The sequence below is a fragment of the Dendropsophus ebraccatus genome, chromosome 1 (genome assembly GCF_027789765.1).
Source record: "Dendropsophus ebraccatus isolate aDenEbr1 chromosome 1, aDenEbr1.pat, whole genome shotgun sequence".
Lineage (NCBI taxonomy): Eukaryota > Metazoa > Chordata > Amphibia > Anura > Hylidae > Dendropsophus > Dendropsophus ebraccatus.
In genome coordinates, this window is record NC_091454.1 from 33059021 (window position 1) to 33086435 (window position 27415).

Consider the following 27415-nt stretch of genomic DNA (forward strand, 5'->3'; position numbering starts at 1 on the left):
TCTGTGTATTACTATATTTATAGACTTATAGACCCAATCCGGCAATAATCTAGGCATAGTACATCTTAGTCTTTCAGACTATGGAGTATGAAGTAAATTAAATTGCAGTAAATTGAGCTTCTAATACGGATCCTTTTTCTGTTACACAGCTGGAAAGATTCACAAGTATGAGGATAAAGAAAGAGAAGGAGAAACCTTACATGTCCCATAGAAACTCTGCAAACTACACAGACAACCCGCTGCAGACTCTACAGGAACTCAACGATGAAACCGTGCTGGAGTTGTTTGAGCAGATGTTGGTAAGTGATTTGTCCTTAAGATTCACCAGCCAAGAAAGTAGGAGGAGCGTCTGAACTCCCAGCGTCTGGACGTCCTGCTCAGCCAATCAGTGGCAGCGCACTGATTGGCTGGGCGGGACGTCCTGCCAGAAACCCCTGAAGCAAGCTGGAGCGTGGAGCAGGTAATGTATGTACTGGCCAGTGAGGGCCGTCACTCGCAGCGGGATGTTAATCCTGCTGCGAATATGTATTCTCATTGAAAATTACAGCCAAGGCATCCGCAGCGAATTTCACTGCAAATTCACAGTGTGAAATCCGCTGTGGATCCGGTGTATGTGTTTGTGTTCGTTACTTGCTTGTGGCAGGACACGTTGTTAAAATCTTGCTGCTGGCTTGTCTGTTTAGATGCACGCAGAGGATGGAATTCATCCGGTCCCGCCGCTGACTGATTTGTGAGAGTATACAGTCAGCGGTGCTGCCAGATGCGTTCTGTTGTTAGCATGCGCCGGCAGCAGGATTTTAACAGCCTATCTTGCCACCAGCAAGAAATGAGAGTTACACTTTAAGGCTGCTTTAGCTGTCATATGCAATAACTTTAGACATGTTTTCAGACATGTCAGTATTTAGTGATTGCATCGGGTCTCACTCCTGACACCTGTTGCATTTCCAAGATACAGCATGGGGGTGTATGCGGTAGTTCACTTCCTACATTGCTCTCAATAAAATCAGACTCCTTTAATCTAGTTTCTTTAGATGTAATGGCCCGGATGTGTAGGGGCCTACAATGGATACTAATATCTTTTCTCTGTGCATTCCTAGAATGACATGAACCTCAATGAAGAGAAACAGCAGCCATTACGGGAGAAAGACATGATGATTAAACGAGAGATGGTCTCTCAGTATCTGCACACATCAAAAGCGGTGAGTTACAGGCTGGGTATGTATGTATTAGGCCACTGTCATATTCAGTCTGTTCATTTCTGTCTCACAATGTTACTACTGATGTCACTGAGAACAGAGGCTACACCTGCGGATACAAGGGTGGGTTATAACATTTACCAGCAGGATGCAGGGACCTTAAAAGGGGTATTCTACTCAAACATAACTTTTGATATGTTGCTGCCCATGGTGAGACTAACAATTTCTTCCATACTTGTTGTTATCTATTTTATCTCCTTCTCCCAGTTCTCATCTGCTGCTTTCTACTGCAAACACAAAAATCTGTGTGTAAGCATTTCTCTGTCTCCTCCTCCTCCTCCCCCTCCCTTCTGAGACAGCTGATGTAAACAAGTCCCTGGCAGGCTTTATCTGTAACTTTGTAGCTTCTTTGTAAGGCTGTGAGGTCATTAGAAACTTGACCTCAAATTAACCCTCCCTGTATTATAAAGAAGCTACAATGTTGCAGATAAAGCCAGTCAGGGACTTGTTTACCCCAGCAGTCTCAGAAGGGAGGGGGGACAGAGAGAGAGGCTTACACACTGATTTGTGTCTTCAGCAGAAAGCAGCAGCTGAAAACTGAGAGAAGGAGACTGAATAGATAATAACAAGTATGGAAGGAATTGTTAACCTCATCATGGGCAGCAACATATCAAAAGTTATGTTTGAGTGGGATACCCCTTTAACAGTCATCAATGCAGATATTGCCTCCTCATGGCATCTAATACTGAGATGTATTGGTAGGTGTCTGCTTTCTACATTCACAATTACCTAGAAACGTCGATTTGAGCATTCTGTATCTTTTCAGTCTGTTCCTTTTTAACGTTGGTTTGCTTTGTACACAGGGTATGAACAAAAAGGAGAGCACACGGTCTGCACAAATGTATATCCAGGATCTGAAATCTGGTTTGGGAGAATCCAACCTCCTGGCCTGTTTAGAGTCCCTGAGAGTATCTCTCAATAACAATCCAGTCAGGTAAGCAGAAGAAGCACTATGACCATGTCCTTGCAGGGCAGTTTATTATGCTTTTTAGTAGACAAAGTCTGGAGATAATCCTGGAGAGAGGCGACACAGATGAATATAAGTACACTAGTATACACTAATAAAGCTACATCAAAAGCTGCTGTGTGTGAATCGGGCCTTGGTGGCTTTCTGTCTGTAACATCTATATGTATTAAGGGAAGCATCTAACCTGCTGATATGCCGCTATGACTGACGGAATGTTGAGGATGAAGTTTCTTACCTTGATCCTCAACGCTGTTTACGGGATATTTGCCAGTCATTTTCATATACTAATTAGATGTTTTGCCGTATGGGGGCAGGTTTACAGCTCATAGAGCACCGATCCGTCCCAGCCAGCCTGTCCCTCCTAACAAATATTAGCAGAGCCCTGCACCGCTCTAATATTGATGAGAAGGAGCGGGCTGGCTGGCGTGGATTGGTGCACCGAAGGCAGTAGTCCCTCTCACAGTGCAGCAAAATACCTTATTAGCCTAGCATATAATATATAATTACCTTTATCCTCAGTACTGTGTCCGCTATAGGGACATGCTAGCAGGTTAGATGCTTAGATTTTTCCCTTTTAAGTATTTACTTTTAACTTCCCCTTTTAAGTTCTCAAAGATAATGTTTGCACCGGGTTTCGGGTTTCACTCCTGAGACCCGCTGCAGTCCTGACACAGTCGGGGGGAATACATGGCAGTCCCCTTTTCTCTCTGGCTGTCAGGTAAATCCATTTTTGAGTCTACAGACCTTACAGGTCTGATGTTCTGCAGACTGGGCAGTGGAGCGCACTCTCTACAGTCGTATTTTGGGATTGCAGTGGGTCTCAGGAGTGAGACCTGGTGGGATCAGTGACTTTCATGTCAAGATTTACTGCAGATGACAGAAGTGCATAAGCCATTTTATCCTGGCTTTTAAAAAAATATGTTCATCCAAATTTTAAAAAAACTGTTAGTTCTCTGCCATGGTGGGTCTTTACAGTGGCCATATAAATTAGATAAAAGGTTGAAAAACCATTGAACAAAACTTCTCAAATGGAGTCTTACACATTTTAGTCCGCATTGGCTGTTAAAGTTGATCAAACTGGCCATTGTTCTTTCATTCACAAATTATCTTTCTGGCTGCTGCCCAAAACTTTGAACACGTTCAGCCAACTTCTTGGATTAAATCCTCCTCTTTCATCAGTTTTAGGGTAGCTTCACACGTAACGTATTGCAGCGGATTTTATGGTGCGGATGGTAGGGATGTAGGGACAGCTTTAGGCAGTTGGAAGAACGGGGATCCAGCAAGTTAAGGTCCAGTCATCCGTTATCTCTCCTGCTTGTCCTCCCGATACACAGGAACATTCGGCATGGCAGAGAGTTCGTGTTTTTATGAGGAAGGGTAAGCTGCAGCTTATCTTTCCCCAAAAATTGGGTTTAGTGGTGATTTTTCATCACTTCCAACCCCTTTTAACACTGGTTGTTCGGGAGAGCCCCCATACACCTTAGATTGACAGCCGAGTATGCCGCGAGTCGCGGCCTGTCAATATCTAAGGTGTATGGGGACCTTTAGAATTGTGTCTGACTGATCCTATGTTCTTCTGGATATGCTGGTTACATTTTCGGGGCTCCTTATCTACCTCCTCTGTAGAAGTAACTTGCTCAGCTGTGTAAGTGGGGGAGTTAGGGCTCATCGAACATCTTCCAGAAAGCAGCTTGTGGGCAATTTTAGAAAATGAGATAATATGTTTAGTTTAGAAACATCCTTCACTGTATGATGGAAGCTACATATGCACAGAATATTGGAAATTGCAACTTATGAAAATCAGAAACTTAAACGGACTAGGTCAACACTTTTGACTTTCCCCAGACTGCTGGGGAAGCCATTGTAATATGAACCTGTCAAATAAATAAATTGGTATGTCCTAGGGACATGTCCAAAGTTTTGGTCATTGAGTCTGAGTGTCCCTGACCAATGACAAGCAAAGAAATACTAGACCGATGAGTAGAACAGGCTGCCATGCACTTCTCTCCTGTTGACTTACCGGTACATTATGATAGAAAATCGCTGCCTGAAATAGAAATAGAAAATCCAGCAGTTTCTGCATCAAAAGCCACACAGGTTTGCCAGTGTAAACATGCTCCTACTGGGGGTATTCCCATCTCAGGGTATGTGCACACTGCTTAAAACAGACGAAAAGTCCGTCGTGTAATCCGTTGCTCGTGCCTGCTTGCGGACAGTGGCAGGCGGCGCGTCTCCACCCGTCTCATAGACCCCATTCTATGCTCGGGCGGATTCCTTCCTCCGTCCAAAGAATAAACTTGATCATTCTTTGGATGGAGGAAGGAATCCGCCCGTGCATAGAATGGAGTCTATGACACGGGCGGAGACGCGAGCGACGGATTACGCGAAAGACTTTCCGTCTCTTTTAGGCAGTGTGCACATACCCTCAAATAGTATTTTATATTCGTTGGTTGAGATGGTTAGTTGAAAGCAGTCATGTTTTTATTATCCTTCACAATTCCTTAATTTGTTGCAGTTTTGCTCCCTGAACTAACAATACCACATTTTGCTCATTCCCAATGTAAGGCCCATGATGTAGCTCAGAAATTACTTGAATTTCATCATATTCTTTTTTTTTTTTTCCCCCCCTCCTTTTCTAGTTGGGTGCAAAACTTTGGTTCAGAAGGTCTAGCCTGTCTCCTTGATATCCTCCGACGACTACAAGATGATCAGATTGGGTAAGTGCGACATCACACAATTACATTATAATGTAATTGGGCACCCGTATACTTCAAGAGGCCCCACTATACCTCCATGCCTCGTAATATTTCTGCTGGAGGTTGTTATGTCCCTTCAAATAGTGTATTACAAATCCACTCTCCCCTCTAAGCACTGGATCCAGAATAACCCAATATGCAGTGTGACATGGTACACCATCCAACAATGATTGTCGTGCCCAATCCTATATGATGCCGCACACCTTGCAGTGTGTGTCTTACTCATCTGCATGGCATCTAATGCATTGTCCAATAAACATTAATATTCTTTGTCAAACCATACTAAACATACCAAGCTCCATTTGTTTAATAAATGCTGCTGTTCTTGCCATCTCTCTCCTTGTATGGGTGGGTTTACACTGAGGAATTCTCGCTGATAAATTCCGCGGAATTCCGTCGGCTGTACACGCTCGCGGCCGCTCGCCTTTCTGCCGTCTCCATAGACACCATTCTATGGGCCGGCTGATTCCGTATTGCGCCGAAAGAATTAACGTGTCAGTTCTTTCGGGGGAATCAGCCGCCCCATAGAATGGTGTCTATGGAGCCGGCAGAAAGGCGCACGTACAGCCAGTGGAATTCCACGGAGTTTATCCGCGAGAACTCCGTAGTGTGAACCCACCCTTTTGATTTTTTTTTTTTTTTGTCGCGTTGTTCACATGCATTGGTATTGCACTCATGCAGTGGTGTCCGCTATTGTCTCTGGTGATAGAGATATCAGGGAGTCATAGGATGAAAGCTCTAAGCTGCGTGATTCTCCCGGCTATATTTAAAGATCGGTGGGAGGTATGAACACTCAGACCCTGACTGGCCTGAATGTTCTTAGTCATGACCATGAGTAAGGGTCATGTGACCTGAAATGGCTTGGTTCCTCTCTCCGCCATGTGAAAGCCTTGATGCTTGTTTTATTCATTGAGACTTAGGTTCTACGCCTGCAATGCTGGCTTCTCAGCAAAGTGTTTGCTGCTGAGACTTGGTGACTATCACCCTCACATGATGAGCTGTCAGAAATGTGCTGTCTTATGATAAACTTACTATGTCTAAGGCTGGGTCTACTAGACTAGTGCAGGAGTACTATACTGTGTGAATGTGGACCTATGGTGAGGGTCTAGGGAGCACATCTCAAGCTGCCTCATCCACCTGCCATTAATCTCCCAATGACTTTACCGTACAGCTGTGTGCACAGTCTCTGGGTTGTACATAGCGCTGTGAACCATTGAGGACACAATTTGTTTAGCTCCCGCTTTATCCACCTTCATGTATTAATTGAATCTATAACACATGAAAACCTTTTATCCACTTTCTTCTCTTTTTTGGTTTAGTCCCCGTGATTCCAAGAGTGAACATGAAATCATCAGATGTTTGAAAGCCTTTATGAACAATAATGTAAGTAAACGCGGGATAAACTTATTTATACCGTTTGCAATAGTGATGATGTGTATCCTTAAAAAATAAAAATTGACGTGAGATAGACTGGTCAAAAGTTTTGATCAGTCTGGGTCAGAGTACTTGGACCGCGATTGATCCTGACTCTGTGTCATGTGACCTAGATGAAATTTCATTGAGAAAACGACATTCCTTTTTTCTAGTCTCCATTTTGCTTATATATTGTTTTATCTCGATTTCTAGTTCGGAATAAAGACAGTGTTGGAAACGGAAGATGGAATTTTATTGTTGGCAAAAGCTGTGGATCCCTCCGTTCCTGCCATGATGATCGATGCATTGAAGTTGCTCTCTGCTCTGTGTATTCTGCCACAACCTGAGGACATGTACGTCCATTTCTTTTATAATTGTTAGGGTATGTTCACATTGAGCAAATACGGCGGAATTCCGCGGAGGATCTCTGCTCCGCGGAATCCCGCCGTGCTCAGTGTCGCGCTGTGAGTGAATTAGAGGGCGTGCACTTCTCCGCTGCCGCCACTCACCGCTCGAAGAAGTGACATGTCACTTCTTTGAGCGGAGAGCGCCGGCTGCGGAGGAGCGCACGCTCTCCCATTGACGGGCTATGGGACACTTAGACAGGCGGGATTCCGTACAGAATTCCACCTGTTTTACTCAGTGTGAACATACCCTTAGTTTGTACTTGTTAATTTATACTCGTATATTTTGCAACCCAGATTCAGTAGATCCCTGACCAATAAAAGCCAAATCATTTGCTCTGTCATCTTCTGGCCTTTGCGGGGAGCAAATTGCTCCATGGTATTTACCTCCACCTGCATGCTAGTTACCTATGTCCACTATTGACGCCATCTCTGGGGAAAAAGAAAAGTAGACTGGCTCAGTTGTCCCTAGCAACCAATCAGATTCCACTTTTCATTTTCCAAAGTCTGTGAAGAATGAAAGGAGGAATCTGATTGGTTTCTAGGGGCAACTGAGCCAGTTTCACTTTACACCATGTTTGAAAAATCTCCCCCTTAGTGTTGAAAAGCATAGTCAGCTTGATCAGCTATGCTTTTTGGGTAGTAAGGAGTTTATGGTTCAGGATAGTCGTGGCTGACTGCCATTTAGGTGTATGACCCTCCTTACTCTGTGGTTGTTTGGTTTCAGTCTTCTGTAGTGCATACTGATTTTTGTTTTTTCCTTTCTCTAGGCATGAACGAGTCCTTGGAGCGCTTACAGATAGAGCAGAAATATGTGAAATGGAAAGGTTTAAGCCTCTTCTGGAGGGGTTGAAAAGTGGCCCAGTCGCACTTAAGGTAGATTTGCATCTCATGAATGGTTACAGTTTATTTACCAGGTTGGGCTTCAGGTATTTTATGTCCAGCAAATGTTTCTTCATCACCTGCTAGATGCTTTCTCATTAGAATTGTACAAGTTTACTATATGGGACATAAAAGAGTAGAGTAGAGACTGTGAGTTGTTTATCCAGGTATGTTCCTTATGGGCACATTCACATGTACAGGATCTGCTGCAGATATCATCAGTGTAAATTCATGTTTGAACACAGTTTTAAATCTGCATCAGATCCTGAATGTGTGAATACACACTAAGACTCGAAGATTCATTAACCTGCACACATGGCGAATGCCTAGTACAGCCTCCCAGTACTGGTGCAAAGCAAGGCCATACCTACTAAATTAGGATTGGCCACTATGCGGTGATGTAATATGGTTTGGATTATTCATACCATTTCACCAACATAATTGACCCGGTAAATTAAGTTATTAAATATCACCTGCGTATAAGAGGAAGGTTTCCAGGAAGGAGAGTGTTTTAGAGGAGTAGTCTGGCGAAATTAAAAACTACAGTGCAGATTGGGTATGGGGGGAATGTAATAAAGAATGTATACTTACCCATCCCTGTGCCCCGCATCGCCATATCAACAGCTGTCTGACCGCCAACAGAACTCCTTCCTGCTACGTCACAGGGGGAAAGCACCTGACCCGGCTGATGGATTTGCTCGCCCAGCCAGTATGTGACTGGAGCAGTGTCCGTCAGCTGGGTTGTGACGTTGCAAGAGGGAGAGCTGGAAGAGGCCGGTGGGGATTCGGGAGTGGAAATGTGGTGCACAGGCATAGGTAAGTATACGTTCTTAATTATGTTCCCCCCACTTCCTGTCTCCTCTGTAGTTTTTTTATTTTCTCCTTTTAAAGCCACATTCACATGGAGCATTTGACCACACAGCCAAAGCAGCTCACCACCTCCTGGTTAGGTTTATCACCCCAGTACCTACCATTACTTTTGCTTATATGGATTTATAAAGTCATTAAAGTGCCACCCCCCCCCCCCCCCCTTTTTTTTTTTTTTACTAGCAATTGAAGAATAATAGAGGCAGTGCAGAGCAGCAGCATGCATGACTTCTCCCTCCCACCTCCTGTCCTGCTTTCAATAATTTATATACAGAGCTCTGTGATGGAAACTGTGTTAGTACATGAATCGTGGGCTGGGAGAAGGCCTGCATGCTGCAGCTTAGCACTGCCTCTATGACACTTCAGCTGATAGTGGACATGCTCAGAGGGAGTAAATATATGTTGGGAAAGTGTGTATGCAGCTTTATTAGTAGTAGTTTTAGGTTGGGAGCTACAAATATGCTGGGGTTCCATTTAATGCTGAGAAAACCCCTTTTAGGGATAAGTTTGGGATTTTGCGCCAAATACTTTTATAGTTTATCATTAGATACAAATGTAATATGTCCTGGATAATCTGATTACAGTTTTCCAGTTACAGATATTGATGGTCTGTCTTCAGGTTAGGCCACCGATATCTGACAGGCAGAAGAGTACAGACACCCGACACCCCCACCGATCAGCTGGAAGAGCTGTAGGGGTGTAGTTGTAGCTGTGTAGTGGTTGTGTGCCAGGTTACTACAAATCAAGTCACACAGAGAGCTGAGCTGCAGTAACCTGGCACAGTCACTCTCTATAGTGGATGGAGCCATCTTTCTCCAGCTCTGTTTACTGTGTTGATTTGGCTGCCAAGGCTTTGCCCTAATAGCTGATCGGCCAGGATACCAGGTGTCAGCCCCCACTAATGTGTCTGACTAGCTGATGAAGTGTCTGCAATACATGGTCTATGTTTAAGTAAATAAAAGACATGGTAACTGGACTCCAGGACTTTGATTTGAGTGAACAAAGAATAATGTGTGGGTAATATCTAAATGTATTTTTTCTCATGATGAAATAGTATTAAAATGACATACAAACCAGTGGTTCTGACCTTCGGCCTGTTCATCTCTTAGGTGAGCTGTATGCTCCTAATCAATGCCTTGATCAGCCAAGGAGAAGAGTTGGATTTCCGAATCCACATACGCAGTGAACTGATGCGTTCAGGACTGAATCACTTGCTGAAGGTAAGAGATTGTATGTTATATTACTTTCACACTATTAGGTTTAGATAGGAGCTGTTGAGATAAGTGTCCAACACATAGATTGAGGTAGGACGACCTCCTTTATTGATGTGGTTTTCATTTTCAAAGCATATTCACTTGTCATCTGTGGAGAGATTGGAAAACCTTAGCGGCTTTGGAATCCCCTCGATTATATCTTTTATACCACAGTAATGAGACTCATTAGAATTTATTGAGTTGCCTCTTTTTTTCTGAGGATGTCACCAGCACAGACCCCCCCCCCCCTCCTTTTCAATTTGGCACGTCTATGTTTTGCCATTTATGATGCACTTTTCACTTAGAAGAAGGCTGTGAAATGTTACTTGTCATTATACTTGAAGTGAATGTACCATTAGATACATCAAGTTTTTAACATGAATGGATCGGCGCCGGCGTGGGAATGCCGATACCGCAGGCTTTTTCATGAACCAGTGCACAGCACTGGTCTATTCCCGGGCAGTGCCCCCAGTGCAATGAAACCCCCTCCCCTCTGTGACATGGCTTTATTGATTTTAATGGAGCCATGTCACAGTGGGGAGGGAAGATCGTCACACTGGGGGCTGGCCGGCCTCCAGTGCTTCATGCCTGGCTAGCAGGACCGTCTTAACAGCATTATGGGCCCCTGGGCAGAGGTGCGAATTGGGCCCCAGCCCCCGCGGCTGCCGCCATCAAAACCCCCCCATCTTTGCAACCCCGCCCCTAGCCAGTACAATTACGTACAATAAAAAATACAAATTATTGTTAACATAAACTTTAATTCACAACACAGTCTTTCAGCAGCGCAAAAACAAAAAATAACCGTGCGTGCGTGCCGCACCAAACCAGACCAGGTTGGCTTCAAAGTATCCAAAAAACGCAATGGAGACAGCACTTCCAACAGCAATATGCAGGGTTTATTGTCACACCAGTGCAACATGTCTCATATATACAGAGGGGCAACAACATGACTATTATATATGAGAACCATGTTGTCTCCCTGTATGTATACTGTATAATACAATATACAGGGAAACAACATGGCTTATATATAGAGAAGGGCAAAACAACATGTCTCATATATACAGAGGGGCAACAACATGACTATTATATATGAGAACCATGTTGTCTCCCTGTATGTATACTGTATAATACAATATACAGGGAAACAAAATGGCTTATATATAGAGAAGGGCAAAACAACATGTCTCATATATACAGAGGGGCAACAACATGACTATTATATTATATTATATATGAGAACCATGTTGTTTCCATGTATACAGAATACAGGGAAACAACATGGTTCATATATAATATAATGTTGTTGCTCCTCTGTCTATATGAGACATGTTGTTTTGCCCTTCTCTATATATATGCCAGATAACAAGCAACAAATATTACCACCGCATACTGACTAATCCACTGTACACAAATCACTATCACCTCATCAAGTCATATAGAGGTACCCAGCTCTACACAGGTTCTGTACACCATATACATTACAGTGCAGATACATCAAGTGACTCACATGGGACGTCTTCTCTGATCGGAGTTCTTCCCTTTTCATCTTCTTTTCCATTTGCCCTGTGCCGTTATGAGAACTTCTCCGAGCCACGAATCCACAGAATCTGCCAGACAGACATATTAGGCTCCACACTCCACATCACCATCCTCATTTCTCTACACACTGCACATCTGTATTGGCCCCTTAAAGATAGCTCCCCCTGTATTACCCCCTTATAGATGGCTCCCCCCTGTATCCCCCCCTTATAGATGGCTCCTCCCCTGTATTACCCCCTTATAGATGGCTCCCCCTGTATTACCCCCTTATAGATGGCTCCCACCTGTATCCCCCCCTATAGATGGCTCCCCCTGTATTACCTTCTTATAGATGGCTCCCCCCTGTATTACCCCCTTATAGATGGCTCCCCCTGTAGTACCCCCTTATAGATGGCTCCCCCCTGTATCCCCCCCGTATAGATGGCTCCCCTCCGTATCCCCCCCCGTATAGATGGCTCCCCTGTATTCCCCCCTTATAGATGGCTCCCCCCTGTATCCCCCCCTCGTATAGATGGCTCCCCCCTGTATCCCCCCCCCTCGTATAGATGGCTCCCCCCTGTATCCCCCACTATAGATGGCTCCCCCCTGTATCCCTCCCCCCTATAGATGGCTCCCCCCTGTATCCCCCCCCCTCATATAGATGGCTCCCCCCTGTATCCCCCCCTATAGATGGCTCCCCCCTGTATCCCCCCCCTCGTATAGATGGCTCCCCCCTGTATCCTCCCTATAGATGGCTCCCCCCCTGTATCCCCCCCTCTCTTGTATAGATGTCTCCCCCCTGTCTCCCCCCCGTATAGATGGCTCCCCCCCGTATCCCCCCCCCGTATAGATGACTCCCCTGTATTCCCCCCTTATAGATGGCTCCCCCCTGTATCCCCTTCCTCGTATAGATGGCTCCCCCCTGTATCCCCCCCTATAGATGGCTCCCCCCTGTATCCCCCCCCTCGTATAGATGGCTCCCCCCTGTATCCCCCCCCTCGTATAGATGGCTCCCCCCTGTATCCCCCCTATAGATGGCTCCCCCCCTGTATCCCCCCCTCTCTTGTATAGATGTCTCCCCCCTGTATCCCCCCTATAGATGGCTCCCCCCTGTATCCCCCTATAGATGGCTTCCCCCTATAGATGGCTCCCCCCTGTATCCCCCCCTATAGATGGCTCCCCCCTGTATCCCCCCCCTATAGATGGCTCCCCCCTGTATCCCCCCCTATAGATGGCTCCCCCCCTGTATCCCCCCCTATAGATGGCTCCCCCCCTGTATCCCCCCCTATAGATGGCTCCCCCCCTGTATCCCCCCCTATAGATGGCTCCCCCGTATTCCCCCCTTATAGACGGCTCCCCCCTGCACAGCAGATAAAAAAAAACAAACACCCAACTCACCTACCAGCGCTCCCCCGTCGCTGCTTCCTCTCCTCTTCTGCCCCCGGCTGATGCGTAGCTCCCCGGGGGATTCTCAGGGAGCGCACATATCCGGAAGCTCACTGTGCGCCCAGGCCGGGACTTCCGGTACAGGAAGCCCCAGCGACGCGCACTGAGGTTCCTGATGCGTGCGCTCCCTGAGAATCCCCCGGGGAGCGACGCATCAGCCGGGGCCGGATTTCCTCTTGCGACCGCAAGCAAGAAAGTGCTTGCGGTCACAAGAGAAGGGGAAGGGGGGGGGGGGGGGGCGCAGGGCCGTCTTACCCATTGGGCATGGGAGGCGGCTGCCCGGGGACCCCTGCGTCCTAGGGGATCCCTGCCCGCTGTGACAGCGGGCAGGGGCCCCCTAGGACGCAAGGGCCCCCGGGCAGCCGCCTACCATGCCCAATGGGTAAGACGGCCCTGCTGGCTAGTGCTCAGTAATAAACAGCACCATGTGCGGATATTGGGCACTGGTTCAAAAAAAGGACCGCAGCATCGGCATCCGAACGCTGGCGCCGATCTATTCATGCATTCGCATGTGTACATTCGCTTTAAATCCATATTTAGTATTCACTTTTATTCCAGTGTTCCTAGGGAACGTGCAGCCTAAAGTATATGTGTGTGTATAAATATCTCATCTAGCTCCCCGCCTTCCCCAACATGTTTTGCCAGTATTGTGGTGTCCTTAGGGGGTCTACAAAATGCCACAAACGCTTCGGGCCTTTGAAAAACACCAAAAGTAACTATGCAGGGACATATAACACCAGCATGGAGCAAAAAAGTAGCTACGTGGATTAACCTGTTTCAAGAAGCAGAAAAATAACCTGATTTTGCATTCCCAATCAAATAAGATTAAACAAATAGGAATATATCAGCAGTCTTCCAATAGAAACAAACAAAGACTGTAAGGTTCTCACATGACCCTGACAAGGAGGAACAGGAGCCGCTTCACACTAGAGACACTTGTCAGACATCGTATGGAGCGTTAGGGTCTTTGAGTGGTAGATGGGATTTGTACTTGGAGTGGATTACATCGACTGACATGTCACATGGTAGGACCTTCCAACCAGGCATGTTTAGGGAGCCCAGGTCAGAAACTTGGATAAAACTCGGAAGATCAGTCATGGAGCCAAAATTGGCAGTCCTGTCACTATGATGTGCATGAAGAGCAAAGGCAAACCCGCCCATCGGTAGGTTTTATCTCTTATTTGCCAATACACAAGGAGATGATTGAGAGGGCTTCATAGTGGCAGTTTGGCACCATCAAAGCAAGGAGTGTATGTAGGAGCGTCTCTGTTTTGGATTCAAAATACGAACCGCTCAGAAGTCCCTAAAAGGGATGGAGGTAGCCATGTACATCTCTAGGGAGGCTTGTGGAGTGACCTGTTGAGCTTCTTCATCTCTAGTGACCTGCACAGCTTCACTCATAGGGGAGAAGAAGAGCGAGGCATTTGTGGGGCCTTAAAAGTTTGTAACTTGCTGCCCTGAGAGAACTGCCAGCTACGCCATGGCAGGGTATGGGAAGGGTGGTGGCTACAGCGTTCCTGATCACTACTCCTGCAGGCATGCTTCTCCAGAACAGGACGTCTCTGAGATGATGATCTCCCGATCCCAATGGCAGCTCAGCCAGTTATGAGAAATAGATTAAAGTGTCACTGTCGTATTTAAAAAATTTTTTTTTCCAGAAATCAATAGGCGATTTTAAGAAACTTTGTAATTGGGGTTATTAGGCAAATATGCCATTAACTGCATTCAAAAAGGCTTTCCCCAGTTCCCCCCCTTCCTCCTCTCTCTCTTTCACTGCTCATTATAAGAAAATCATGTCTTGTTACATCACACATGTTCTATGAAAAGGGGGGGGAGAAGGGAGATTAGTCTGCAGCAGAGAACAAAGGATTACACAGCGGGACCTGTGTGAAAGCCTCTATTCAGAGGTCCGAGAGGTTAGTGGTGACTTCAGAGGAGATAGCTCGGTGATGTAGCTGTAATTTAACTCTTTGTTGCCCTGTTTTGGTGCCTCATCTCCCTCCACCCCTCCCCTCTCCATAGAGGACAATGAAGACAGGGGGGAGAGCTTCAAACTGCTTTCTCATGATAAAAATTGTTTTTTCGGCTAATAAACCCAATAACCCAAGTTTCTTAAAATCACCTGTACTATTGATTTCTGCAAAATAGAAATGAAACGACAGTGACACTTTAAAGCTAAACCCTTTATACACTTCCACGACCTCTTAAGCCCATGGATAGGAGTAAATCTTCCCTCTTTCTTAGGCCCTGATCAGAGCTCTCTCTCTGAGTGTGACATAGATGATAGACAGGATGGATGTAGGGATATTAGGGATCCTCTTTTGTTACAGGAGATAGCCCAAACTCACCTTCAGAATGACTGTAGAAGAAGTAGGAAAACATAAGGTAAAATGTTAAAGCTTTTTTTCCTGACTACTAACAAAACCTTATGTGTTAAGGAACTGCAAGCTATGGAAAATGATGAGCTGAAAGTGCAACTTAACGTGTTCCTGGATCACACAGAGTATGACGCTGATGACTTGCGCGGGCGTCTGGATGACATTCGGGTTGAGATGGAATATCCTTTTCCTCTGACTGAAGTCTCACGTGGGTGGTGAATGTGAGGCGTACAGATGCAGGCTGCTGTAATATAATAACCGTTCTCATAATCCCCTTAATAATAAGATATTCAATCACTTCCAAGCCTTCTCTTCCCTTCCCTGTCACTATATATTACTATGGGCTAATGATAGGCTACTCCCTGCAGACTGCAGCAAATGGCAGCGTGGAGGCCTTTGCTTATATGATAAATGTTGTTTTGCTCTAGGTGCCAGAATAACACCATCTTATACTGCAGACTTATGAGCACTAACCCGTGACACATTCTGAAGCCATGATAGGTTATGTTTATGTAGAAGATCGTGACAAGTCAGGAGAATGAGGTGGGAGAAGTCTCCCACCTATGTGTAATGTAAGTCTATGGGGCCATCGTGCATACATTGACGTAGAGTGGGGAGAGAGGAGGGCGGTGGTGGTAGAAAAGTATGACCCAGTAACCAACTGGGTGTTACCAATTGAGGACCTGTCCTTACACTGTCTGACACTATCCAATCAGAGCTGGTTTATAGACAGTGTACAGATACGCCCCCTATTGGTTATTAAGTCATACATTTCTAGTAAGAATTAACAGAGGAAAGACACATCACAGAACTATAAGAAAAGATGTCCCTCAATTGGTATTTCATGGTAAATACTAGTATTTTCTAAAACAGTATGTATAGTGACAGATTCCCTTTAAGGGCATATAATCTACCTAAAAAACACTCCAAAACCAGCCTTTTTTTTTTTTTTTTTTTTTGCGGTTCTGTACCAAACACAATGCACAAAAGTGCTTTAAAATGTAGAACAAGTGTCTTTTTTTTCCCCAGCTAACACTTTGGGAAAGAAATAAATGCAATGTGGTTTTGGAGGCCGTGATGATTTTTGTGAACAGAGTTATCGGGGGATGCATATGTATATTCTTAGGAGAGGATTTTGTTACCTACCCCATGGTTCTAACGTTTATTGGGCCTTTTCTAAACACTGCTTTCTGACCTCTCCCCCCGCCTCAGCCATGGATTAAGGCCCTATTCCACGGAACGATTAGAGTTCATAAACTCGCTCCAACGTTAGCTCGTTAAAGATAATCGTTCCGTGGAATAGCTGTAAACGAGCGAATGACAACTGAAAAAAATCGTTGGTCTTCGAAAGATAATTCGCTAATCGGTTCGTAAAATTAGAAATCTTTTAGTCGTTCGTAAAAAGGTTTTTAAAAAAAGTAGGCGTGTAGTATGGTCATGATCACCCTGGCGAACGTTTTAAACGACCATGTAACGACCGCAAAATAATCGTTACACTGCATATATCGTTCACGTTCCCACGTGTTGTGTTATCGTTTGCTGAAAAAAATTGTTTAGTGATCGTTAACGAGTGATAGTTGGAGCAAGTTTATGAACGATAATCGTTTTGTGGAATAGGGCCTTTACCTGCGGGTGGAAACTGCGGCCAGTGGATAATCTGGTTAGTGGTCTAATGTCCATTGATTAGGCAGGTGGATAAACCTTCTGTCAGGGGGCATTGTTCCGCTGCTTATTATATTCAGTTTGTAAATGTTGTTTTTCTGCAATTCAATAATCTTGCCACTGGGTGGCAGTATAAGCCTGTAGTTTCACTCTAGGTTTGCGAAAAACTAGCAATACTGCAAATAATCCTTCAGTTCATAAGGACATTACCTGGGCCTCTCTAAACCCTATGAGATTCTCATTTGGCCATATAAAGAGCTTGCCATAGTGGCTAATACTCCTCCTCTCTATCACATTGCAAAGCCAGCCCTAAATAATGTGGTCAGTCATGCACCATTATAACCATGTATGTGCTATATAAGGGTGCCAGCACCTGTGCATTTTACAACCTATTTGACTTAAGATGATATGGGGGAATTCATTGACCCATGTATGACCTATGTTCTCTAGCGTACAGTCCGCTGCCAGCAGCATTTTGGGAATTCTTATTCTGAATATTAGACCAATGATCAAATCTGATTATTAAAATCTAGCTTTTTTTTTTACAAATCATGAAAAAATGGCACACCTACTAAACAAGTGACACTTTAAAGGGTCCTTTTGTATCCCAAATTATGCTGTCTTCATTAATGCTAATAAGAAAAAGACATGTATTTTGTACTGCATATAGGAAAAAAAAATCCCATAGATTCTTGCCTTTTAAAATCCCCCGGTCTGTGTCTTAAATTGTCTGAAGCAGTGACCTCAGGTCCCCCACCAGTCTGTGTCTATATTGTCTGACGCAGTGACCTCAGGTCCCCCACCAGTCTGTGTCTATATTGTCTGACGCAGTGACCTCAGGTCCCCCACCAGTCTGTGTCTATATTGTCTGAAGCAGTGACCTCAGGTCCCCCACCAGTCTGTGTCTATATTGTCTGAAGCAGTGACCTCAGGTCCCCCACCAGTCTGTGTCTATATTGTCTGAAGCAGTGACCTCAGGTCCCCCACCAGTCTGTGTCTATATTGTCTGAAGCAGTGACCTCAGGTCCCCCACCAGTCTGTGTCTATATTGTCTGAAGCAGTGACCTCAGGTCCCCCACCAGTCTGTGTCTATATTGTCTGAAGCAGTGACCTCAGGTCCCCCACCAGTCTGTGTCTATATTGTCTGAAGCAGTGACCTCAGGTCCCCCACCAGTCTGTGTCTATATTGTCTGAAGCAGTGACCTCAGGTCCCCCACCAGTCTGTGTCTATATTGTCTGAAGCAGTGACCTCAGGTCCCCCACCAGTCTCTGTCTATATTGTCTGACGCAGTGACCTCAGGTCCCCCACCAGTCTCTGTCTATATTGTCTGAAGCAGTGACCTCAGGTCCCCCACCAGTCTGTGTCTATATTGTCTGAAGCAGTGACCTCAGGTCCCCCACCAGTCTGTGTCTATATTGTCTGACGCAGTGACCTCAGGTCCCCCACCAGTCTGTGTCTATATTGTCTGAAGCAGTGACCTCAGGTCCCCCACCAGTCTCTGTCTATATTGTCTGAAGCAGTGACCTCAGGTCCCCCACCAGTCTGTGTCTATATTGTCTGACGCAGTGACCTCAGGTCCCCCACCAGTCTGTGTCTATATTGTCTGACGCAGTGACCTCAGGTCCCCCACCAGTCTCTGTCTATATTGTCTGAAGCAGTGACCTCAGGTCCCCCACCAGTCTGTGTCTATATTGTCTGACGCAGTGACCTCAGGTCCCCCACCAGTCTGTGTCTATATTGTCTGAAGCAGTGACCTCAGCGACTTTGCCATGTACCTGCTGTGAGTGATTGACAGGAGCGTTCCCCTTTATAGAATTATTACTATTATTTAGCATTACTGTATTTTGCCTTTGATTCCACTTTCCTTGACTCTGTGCTTACTGATGTCCATGAAGTCTTCCAGGTTTTGCAGAACACCGTAAAAGACTCAGCAGCAGAACAGCTGTTCCTCTCTATCTTGCAGCATCTCCTGCTGATCCGAAATGACTATGATGCCAGGTAAGGAAGAGTCACAATGGTAGATGAAATATCTATACGGAGCCTGCTGTGTTTGTAAGGACATGCTATGTGATATGATATATAATAGTCCTGGCCTTACATCTATTCATTGAAGCAAACTGCAAGGGCCGGCTCACAGGCCGCTATATTAGTCAGCCAGATACAGCAGTCTGCTTGAGAACACCATTTTTTAATTATTGAGTGTTAGTGAATACAAAACTGATCAGAAATTCGATATTACTATGCTATAAATAGTAAAAAAAAAAAATCTCGGATCTGTGGCAACATACTGCTGTAAAGGAGTTATCCCAAAATTAAAGAGGCACTTCATTTTTTTTTTTTTTTGCCGTGTATTTCTAACTCACCAGGGATTCTAGCAGTGTGATTTGTTTGCTCTTGGTAACCTGTGTCCATAAATCTTAAACCTAAAGTGAGTCATGTATGCCTGGTATGATAACCAGAAAATTACCTAGTTAGAATTTCAGTCCGTCTAGTGAGGTAGTCTGTGAACTACAGAAGTACATCAGATCCCTACTGGGATTGTGTGTACTTCATATATACAGTGCTCCTGAAAAGATTCCTTGTGCCTTATCTTAAGGTCCTATTACACCAAATGATAATGGGCCGTACTTGGCCGTTCTGGCTGATAATTGTTTGATGTAATAGTTCCGCTCCTCCCTCTCATCCCTCTCATTGTCTTTGTGTGTAATAGCACAGACAGCGAGCTGGGAATGAAGAGGAAGTGAGCACTTACCTGATAGCTCGCTTCCTCCTCCATATCGTGCCGTGCACTACAACCTTAAAGGGGTTATCCAGCGATACAAAAACTGAGTTAGGGGTTATAAATCAGCCGAAGTCATATGTCCATTAAAGGCCAAAACCTACAAAAATCCCTTTACCTACTATCTAAAACTTTTATTAATTTATTATAAATTGTAGCCTGATGAAGCTCCTGCAGGAGCCAAACTAGTCGCGCTCAATAACCAGTGTCCTGCTAGTGATGCTGTTATACTTAGTAGCGGTCTATAGGCTGCAGCTATCTACCCCGCTTCTTATCATCTAACCGGTGCCATTATGTATATTGAGCTGACATCACCAGACGCCATATGTGTTAACCTCTGGTTAAATTGTACCATCTAGCGGACATATTTTTAATCACGGTTGCTCTTGAATAATTTTTTTTACTGTTTTTATGAAGAAATATCCATATTGTGGTAAATACTTGTAATAAAGAAATAATAAGTTACATTTTAGATAGTAGGTAAAGGGATTTTTTTGGGTTTTTTTTGGCGTTTTATGGGCATATGATTTTGAAATCAAAATGTGAGACAACACATGCATGCCACATCAACTAAAATAGTTATGCCCAAGAAGCACACAAGAACCTGTGTGATATTCTTTTATAATAGCCTATGCTGTATAGTATACTCAGACAAAAAAAAGTCCTGATTCCCTTTAAAAGTTATTCCTTATCCATGACACAGCTTTTTTTTTTCCTCTGACTGAATGAATTGAGCTGAGCAATGGTTAATAACTAGTTATTTCATAGGGTTTATTAATTACATAAGAATAAGCATTTCTCTGTGCTGCCAGCAGATGGCGCTGTTACTCCTTCTAATGTTCAGCTTGTTCTCTGCTCTTTCTCCCCTCTACCTGTGCTGGCTGCTCACAGACTAGCATGGCAATGAAGGCTCCATTACCGCTAAGTAATATGTCAGGTAGACGAGGATTGTTGAATATCTAATGGCCCCTTGTTAATTGTATTAATCTTATTAGTTCTTCCTCTGAGCTGTAACGGAGGGAGGCAGGCATGGATGGCGGTCTATTATTTCTTATGCTTGTTTCCCCTTCTCCTATCACACTTATTTGTTTCTTCACTGCAAGGAGATTATCCCCGCAGCTTTGTAACAAAAGGTGTTGCTGCATATCTCATCAAATCCTCCCAAACGTGGCGTGTACCTATCTAATACCACTTCTGGCTTCCTCTTATGATAATACCGCCATATCTCAAGCAGACTAGATAAACAGGTGAACGGTGGCTAGGTGCATGCCGATTGGTCTATACAGTGTACAGTAACACAATGGCCTGATTTTTAAAGAGAGGAATTGTACTCGGTATATATGTTTCATTACTTTTACACCCCATAGGTTTTTAAAGAATAGGGTATGAACAGTTTTCTGAGCACAGATAAAAGCTTTCTGTCAAAGACCCATGTAGATTGATTTGTACCCAAAGTAGGAGGCGATTCAGATTGTCCCATTCAGATTGTCCCTCCGCAAGAATCTTGCAGCAAGTACTCCCTTTCCCTGCAGCGCCTCCAGTGGAGAGAAGAAACATTACATTTTTTTATACATTTTATTACATTTTATAGCCACTCACCGCTACTTTCAGAATTAATGACTTCCCCTCTTGTAGCTCAAGGTGCCCATATAGGCTCTTAAAAAAAACAAAGCAACAACCCCTTGAAATTTTTGACTGTAATGCCACTTTTCCTCCAGTGTGTGTCAGGGGCACTCCTATCAGTATAAAGGTAATGTCTATGGGTGTGCTGCAAATTTAGTGCCCATTATAGAATCTCATTTTAAGGGGTATTCCACCTCCTATGACATATCCTCTATGCCTGTCTGATCATTGGGTGGAAGTGTGCAAATCCTGCTCTCTATGTGGTGGAGAGGGTCTGGCCTTCATACTGTAGGGCATCCCAGAGATCAGACACATATTACCATCATATAGCATACTTTTTAGGGGCTAGAATACCCCTTAGGGTAGCATTGACACATTCGCTTTGGATTCTGGTAGTGTGAAGGTCTATGGGGTTTCATATCCGCAGCAGAATTTTCATTCCACTGCAGATATGTAAGCCGGCCCCTTTAACCCCCTGCAGCCTCCGGGCTGGAGCATACATCACCTCTTCTGCGCTGCAGCTGTGTGTGAGGCTCCCGGATCCCCTCGTTCCCCTCGCCGATGGGAACCTCACACACAGCCGCGGCACCGAGCAGGTAATGCATGCTCAGGCCCGGGGGCTGCAGGGGGTTAAAGGGGCCGGGTCACATACTGCTGCGGGTATGAGACCCATTCAACTTCACACTACCATGATCCGCTGTGGATTTCGCTGCAAACTCGCAGCGTGAAAACCGCTGCGGATCCAGAACATGTGAATCTACCCTTAGTGTTTTGCAGGCTGTTGAACATTGTTTACTTATATCCATTGACCACCTATCCTTCCTCCATAGTCCTCTAGGCTCCTATAGATAGAATAAGTCAGACTGAGCACTATGTAAGCGCATGATTTATTTACCTTCTATATTTCTCGGTTATTCTGAGAAGACATTTTCCGCACTGTAGTTACTCTTTGAGCTTTGCAGATGAAGAGGTCTGTGTACATGGACTCTCTGAGACTTCAGTGGTCTCCATGATCCTCTATGAAGTCAGAGAACATGCCAACTTAAAACCATGGGCCCCTTTAGTGCAATGTATTAATAAGTTATAGCGCCCCCAGTGTCCTGTCATTTTTAATGAATCCAGTTGTGGCCATTGAGGAAAGCTTCTCCGCTGGTATCTATATACCACTTCTTGAAGACAGCACGACTCTGTTTCCTAATTGTAAGGGATTTTTCAGTGCTGCATATCCACGTCAGTGCTCCATTTACAGCTCTTACCATAATTCTGTTAATGACCCGATAGACGCAGGAATATGTCAGCCGCAGCCAAGAAGCGCCATGTTAAAGGGTTATTAAAACGGACTTTTTATCTCGCAAATATTCTTTTCCAACCTGGCCATCCCCACTGCTCAAACTTTCCAAATACACAACTTCAAAGGGGTCCGGACGGTGAACTTTCCTGAGAAACCTTGTACCATGCTGAGATGCCTCAGGTCACATCTTTCAAAGTCTGTCACGACCGTCTACTTTCCTTTATGCTGCTACATATTTTTTTTTTAATCTGTATTGAAGTAAAATCGTTCTGGTGATGAGTTTCACGTGTCTTTGGACACTGTACTGTAGATCTGTAAAGTTTACCGATTCCCATGTTCTTTCCTACTACAGACCGCAGTACTACAAGCTGATCGATGAAGTAGTGTCGCAGATAATCCTGCACAAAAATGGAGCCGACCCCGACTTCAAATGCAAACGCTTAAGCATCGACATTGAAGGACTAATAGGTAGGTGTTCCAAATTAAAATATCCCATATTCACAGGATAGACCATCAGTGTCAGATCCAGGATGCTTTATTCATTATCAATGGAGCTGCCAAAGGTGACCACCTTTCCTCTCCTGGCTCTGTCTCATGGGAGGGGACGGCCACATAATGGAAGTCTGTGGGGCATGTCTCCTCACATAGACACAGAGGAAAGAGAGGATCACATGGCAGCCCATTCTACTGACCGGTCTGGGTGTGAACACTCAAACCCTGACCGATAAAAGCTTTTGACATGTCTCTCTGACAAACAAAGTTGTGTTGTTTTTTAAGATAAAAAGCAAAGTTTAGACATTCCTATTGTCCGCAAATATTATTGTCCACAAGGGTTAGAGCAAATGTACTTCTACATCGTTTATTTGTTTTTTACATGAATAGACTGGCGCGGGGATGCCGGGCCTGTGGTCATTTTTTTGATCCACCACCTGGCTCCCATGTATGGTGCGGGTCCATTCCTGAGCAGCGGCCAGGCATGTAGCACTGGAGGCACGTCTGCTGACCCCCAGTGTGCCAATCTGCCCTCCCCTATTTGACGCGGCTCCATTAGATTCAATAGAGCTGCCTTAAACAATGGAGGGGGTTTTGTCACACTGGGGGACAGCGGGCACACCTCCAGTGCTACATGCCTGGCCGGTGCTCGGGAATGGACCTGCGCCAAACGGAGCTAGGTGGCGGTTTAATAAAATAACCACAGGCCCGGCATCCCCGCGCCAGTCTATTCATATAAAAACATAAAGCGATGTACCTGGGGGTACATTTGCTTTAATAAGAGAATATAAGGATATAGTTTATGATCAGAGGATATAAAAAAAATATTCTAGAATGTAATCTGAGCCTGCAGTCATACTACTGTTGCTGTATGTACTAAATGCATGTTATCAAGAAGCAGGGAGCAGTTTGGATTCAGTATTATAGAAGGTTTACTTACCTTAAAGGGAACCTTAAAGTGGAACTCACCCGACCCCCTGATAGAGCCCCCCATACTGACCCCTTCCTGCCGTTCCCGATGCTGTTCCGCAGCCCACTCGCCTGAGTGCCCAATATGTAAATTAGAAGAGATGAGTCCGATTGGATTGGGGGGTCAGGTTCCCTTTAATGCATTGGGGGAATAAAATGAATTTTTAAAGGCTTTATAGACATTTGCGAGGTGCCAGGCTTCTCCACGGCTTTTTGAGTAAAGATTTTTTCCCCCAAAATACACAAAATACTACCTAACGTCAGATGAATGTGCAGTACGGACAGCTGTAGGAGTTTTGAAGTGGCTGTTCTGGAGTGCTATCAGGAGAAGCGTACGAGAAAAGACCGGGCTGTGGAAGCGGGAAAAAACTACTTATTAAATAGAAAGGATTTCTGCTTTAGAATTAAAATTTAATTCAATTAAGAAAATTCTATGAAAATGCAAGATTTCGGTGTTCCAGGTAGAACACAATGTGAGCTCAGCGAGATCTTTGTACTTCTGAACTGCAGCCAGTTTCCTTACTAACAAGCTATGAGCCGCGTGTTCTCTCCCGGCTGACCACCAGCTTGAGGACCTCCCAAAAAACTTTAGGGTATTAATACTTTTATCCTCCATACCCTGACTGCATGTGTCACTGGTATAAATGTAATGTGTTTCCATTTTTCTACATTATAAGGCTGGGCACACACTGTTAACCCTGTAGTCACTCATCAACTATGTTAGGACCATTAAATTGATGAGCTCATTCAGGTCATAGCCCGTTACTTACAGTCACATCTATACACCTCCTTGATTGCATTGATATATAATAATCTATATCATAAAAATCAAAGTCTGTCTGTCTGTCCTTCTGTCTGTCTGTCTGTCTGTCCTCTATAGACTTCCAAACGCCTGAACCGTTTGACCCCAAATTTGGCACACAGATACATAGGGTGCCCGGGAAGGTTATTGCGAAGGTCCCGTCCCCGCCAGATGTACAGGAGGGGAGGGGGAGGGGAAAGAGAGGCGCCCCATAGAGATGAATGGGAAAATCTCCTCACTGCAAACACAGGTGATATAATTAGCTGCAGCAGACACAGCAGTTGGAGCCTTAGCAACCAATAGGATTACTGCTTTCATTTTCACAGGGAGCAATGGTTGCTAGGGAAGCTGCCTCACAACATCCACAGTAATAACTGGTAGACCCCCTACTCCATCTATACAGTACATGTATATACAGGACCCCCTACTCCATCTATACAGTACATGTATATACAGGACCCCCTACTCCATCTATACAGTACATGTATACAGGACCCCCTACTCCATCCATACAGTACATGTATATACAGGGCCCCCTACTCCATCTATACAGTACATGTATATACAGGACCCCCTACTCCATCTATACAGTACGTGTATATACAGGAGCCCCTACTCCATCTATACAGTACATGTATATACAGGACCCCCTACTCCATCTATACAGTACATGTATATACAGGGCCCCCTACTCCATCTATACAGTACATATATATACAGGACCCCCTACTCCATGTATACAGTACATGTATATACAGAACCCCCTACTCCATCTATACAGTACATATATATACAGAACCCCCTACTCCATCTATACTGTACATGTATACAGGACCCCCTACTCCATCTATACAGTACATGTATATACAGGGCACTACAGGACAGGTATACCAAACTGTGACTGGGTAACACCGCCACACCAGACCTGACCAATACCGCCACACTGTGACTGGATAACACTGCCATACCAGACCTGACCAATACCGCCATACTGTGCTGGATAACACCGCCATACCAGTCATGACCAATACCGACACACTGTGACTGAATAACACTGCCATACCAGACCTGACCAATACAGCCATACTGTGACTGGAAAACACTGCTATACCAGACCAATACCGCCATACCCCCCTCGAAAAGACACCAGATTTTCTGGCAAGTCTGAACAGGAGGGTACTGCCCCTCTACAAGGTGCTACCCTACACACCAGACCATGGGTGCCTAATGGTAAATACGACCCTGCAGGTATACAGGACACTGACACTTTATACCCGGGCAGCGCCGGGTACATTTTCTAGTAATAATATAAAAATAATATGTTTCCATGACAACTGTAATAATGTGAAAATCTCCTCTTCTCCTCCTTTCAGATCACTTAATTGATAAGAAAAAGGTGGAAACCAGTGAGTGCAAGGCTCGGGATTTGGTAAAAAAGGTAATCTGAAGCAAGAAACCATCAAAGATGATACTAGGGAATTTTATTAAAAGGGTTTGCCGATTTAAACGTACTTGTCCCCTATCTTCGGCTCCCTCATAGAGAATGACTAGAGCCACGGGTCACACATTGACCAAAACTTGAGAAAGAAGTCAGCACGACTTCGAAACGCGCTGTGTTTTTAAAATAAAAATCTTTTTACCTATCCTTAACGTTCTTGGACCTGCGCCCTATCTACCCAGGGATTTGAGTGAAGGAAAGTTGCTATACACATTGACCATGGCTCCATTCCTAACAAAGGAGTCGATGTCCATTTACAGATCCCTGGGGGCCACGGAGGTCGGATCCCTGCAATCTCATACTTGTGGATAGGGGACAGGTATCAGAAAACCCTTTAACCAAAATCCATTATGTTATGTTCACAAGTTTTTGTTGTAATTTGCGCAAAGTTAGTGCTATTTTAGTGCAATTTGTGTAAAATTTCCCCATTTTGATGCAATTTCAGCCTGTGATTCTGGCACAATTTAAGTGTTAGAACACAACCATGCCGAGATTCAGAGATTCTATCCACTAGCGATTAATGGGATATGGGATAACTAAGTGTACAGTTTTTCATAGGAGAAGGGAAGTATTGCACAATCCCCATGAACTATCTTTGTAATATACACAGTCCCGGGCTGTCCTTGAAGTCTTTCCTCTGTTGTGGCTAATAAATAAGGCTGCTGGATATAGTTCTTCCACCTTCAGTGTTCCCCAGTAGGTTATATGAAAAGTAGATTTCTAAACCAAATGAAAAGAATAGAAGCTACATGGCTTTGTGCATCAATTCTTCATTGGTTATAACACAGGTATCAAACTTGTAGTTACAATTCCCATCATGCCTGGACAGACAAATCAAGCCTGCTTTATAAGATCTGTGCTCTGGTTGTTACAGGTGTGGGATAAGCCATATACCTGACGTGACCAGGAAAGCAAACCATGGATGCTTCTATTTAAAAGGGTTATCCAGTGCTACAAAAACATGGCCACTTTCTTTCAGAGACAAGACGACTCGTCTCCAGTTCAGGTGTGGTTTGTAATTAAGCTCCATTCACTTCAATGGAACTGAGTAGCAAAAACCTGCCCAAGCTGGAGACAAGAGCAGTCCCGGTGTCTGGAAGAAAGGGCCATGTTTTTGTAGCACTGGATAACCCCCTTTAATGACCACATGCAGAG

At 44.6% G+C, this 27415-nt stretch overlaps 1 protein-coding gene across 4 annotated transcripts in view; it reads left to right on the forward strand.

The window, feature by feature from the left end:
- Positions 1–27415, forward strand: part of DIAPH1 (diaphanous related formin 1) — a 194604-nt gene that overhangs the window by 56066 nt on the left and 111123 nt on the right. For all 4 annotated transcript variants that reach the window (XM_069969239.1, XM_069969237.1, XM_069969238.1 and 1 more), the window contains 12 exons: positions 150–299; positions 1098–1199; positions 2060–2190; positions 4863–4940; positions 6299–6362; positions 6606–6745; positions 7567–7672; positions 9655–9765; positions 15204–15322; positions 18688–18804; positions 22852–22967; positions 26136–26200. In XM_069969239.1, coding sequence (XP_069825340.1) covers positions 150–299; positions 1098–1199; positions 2060–2190; positions 4863–4940; positions 6299–6362; positions 6606–6745; positions 7567–7672; positions 9655–9765; positions 15204–15322; positions 18688–18804; positions 22852–22967; positions 26136–26200 — 1299 coding nt within the window. The remainder of the gene's footprint in view (positions 1–149; positions 300–1097; positions 1200–2059; positions 2191–4862; positions 4941–6298; positions 6363–6605; positions 6746–7566; positions 7673–9654; positions 9766–15203; positions 15323–18687; positions 18805–22851; positions 22968–26135; positions 26201–27415) is intronic.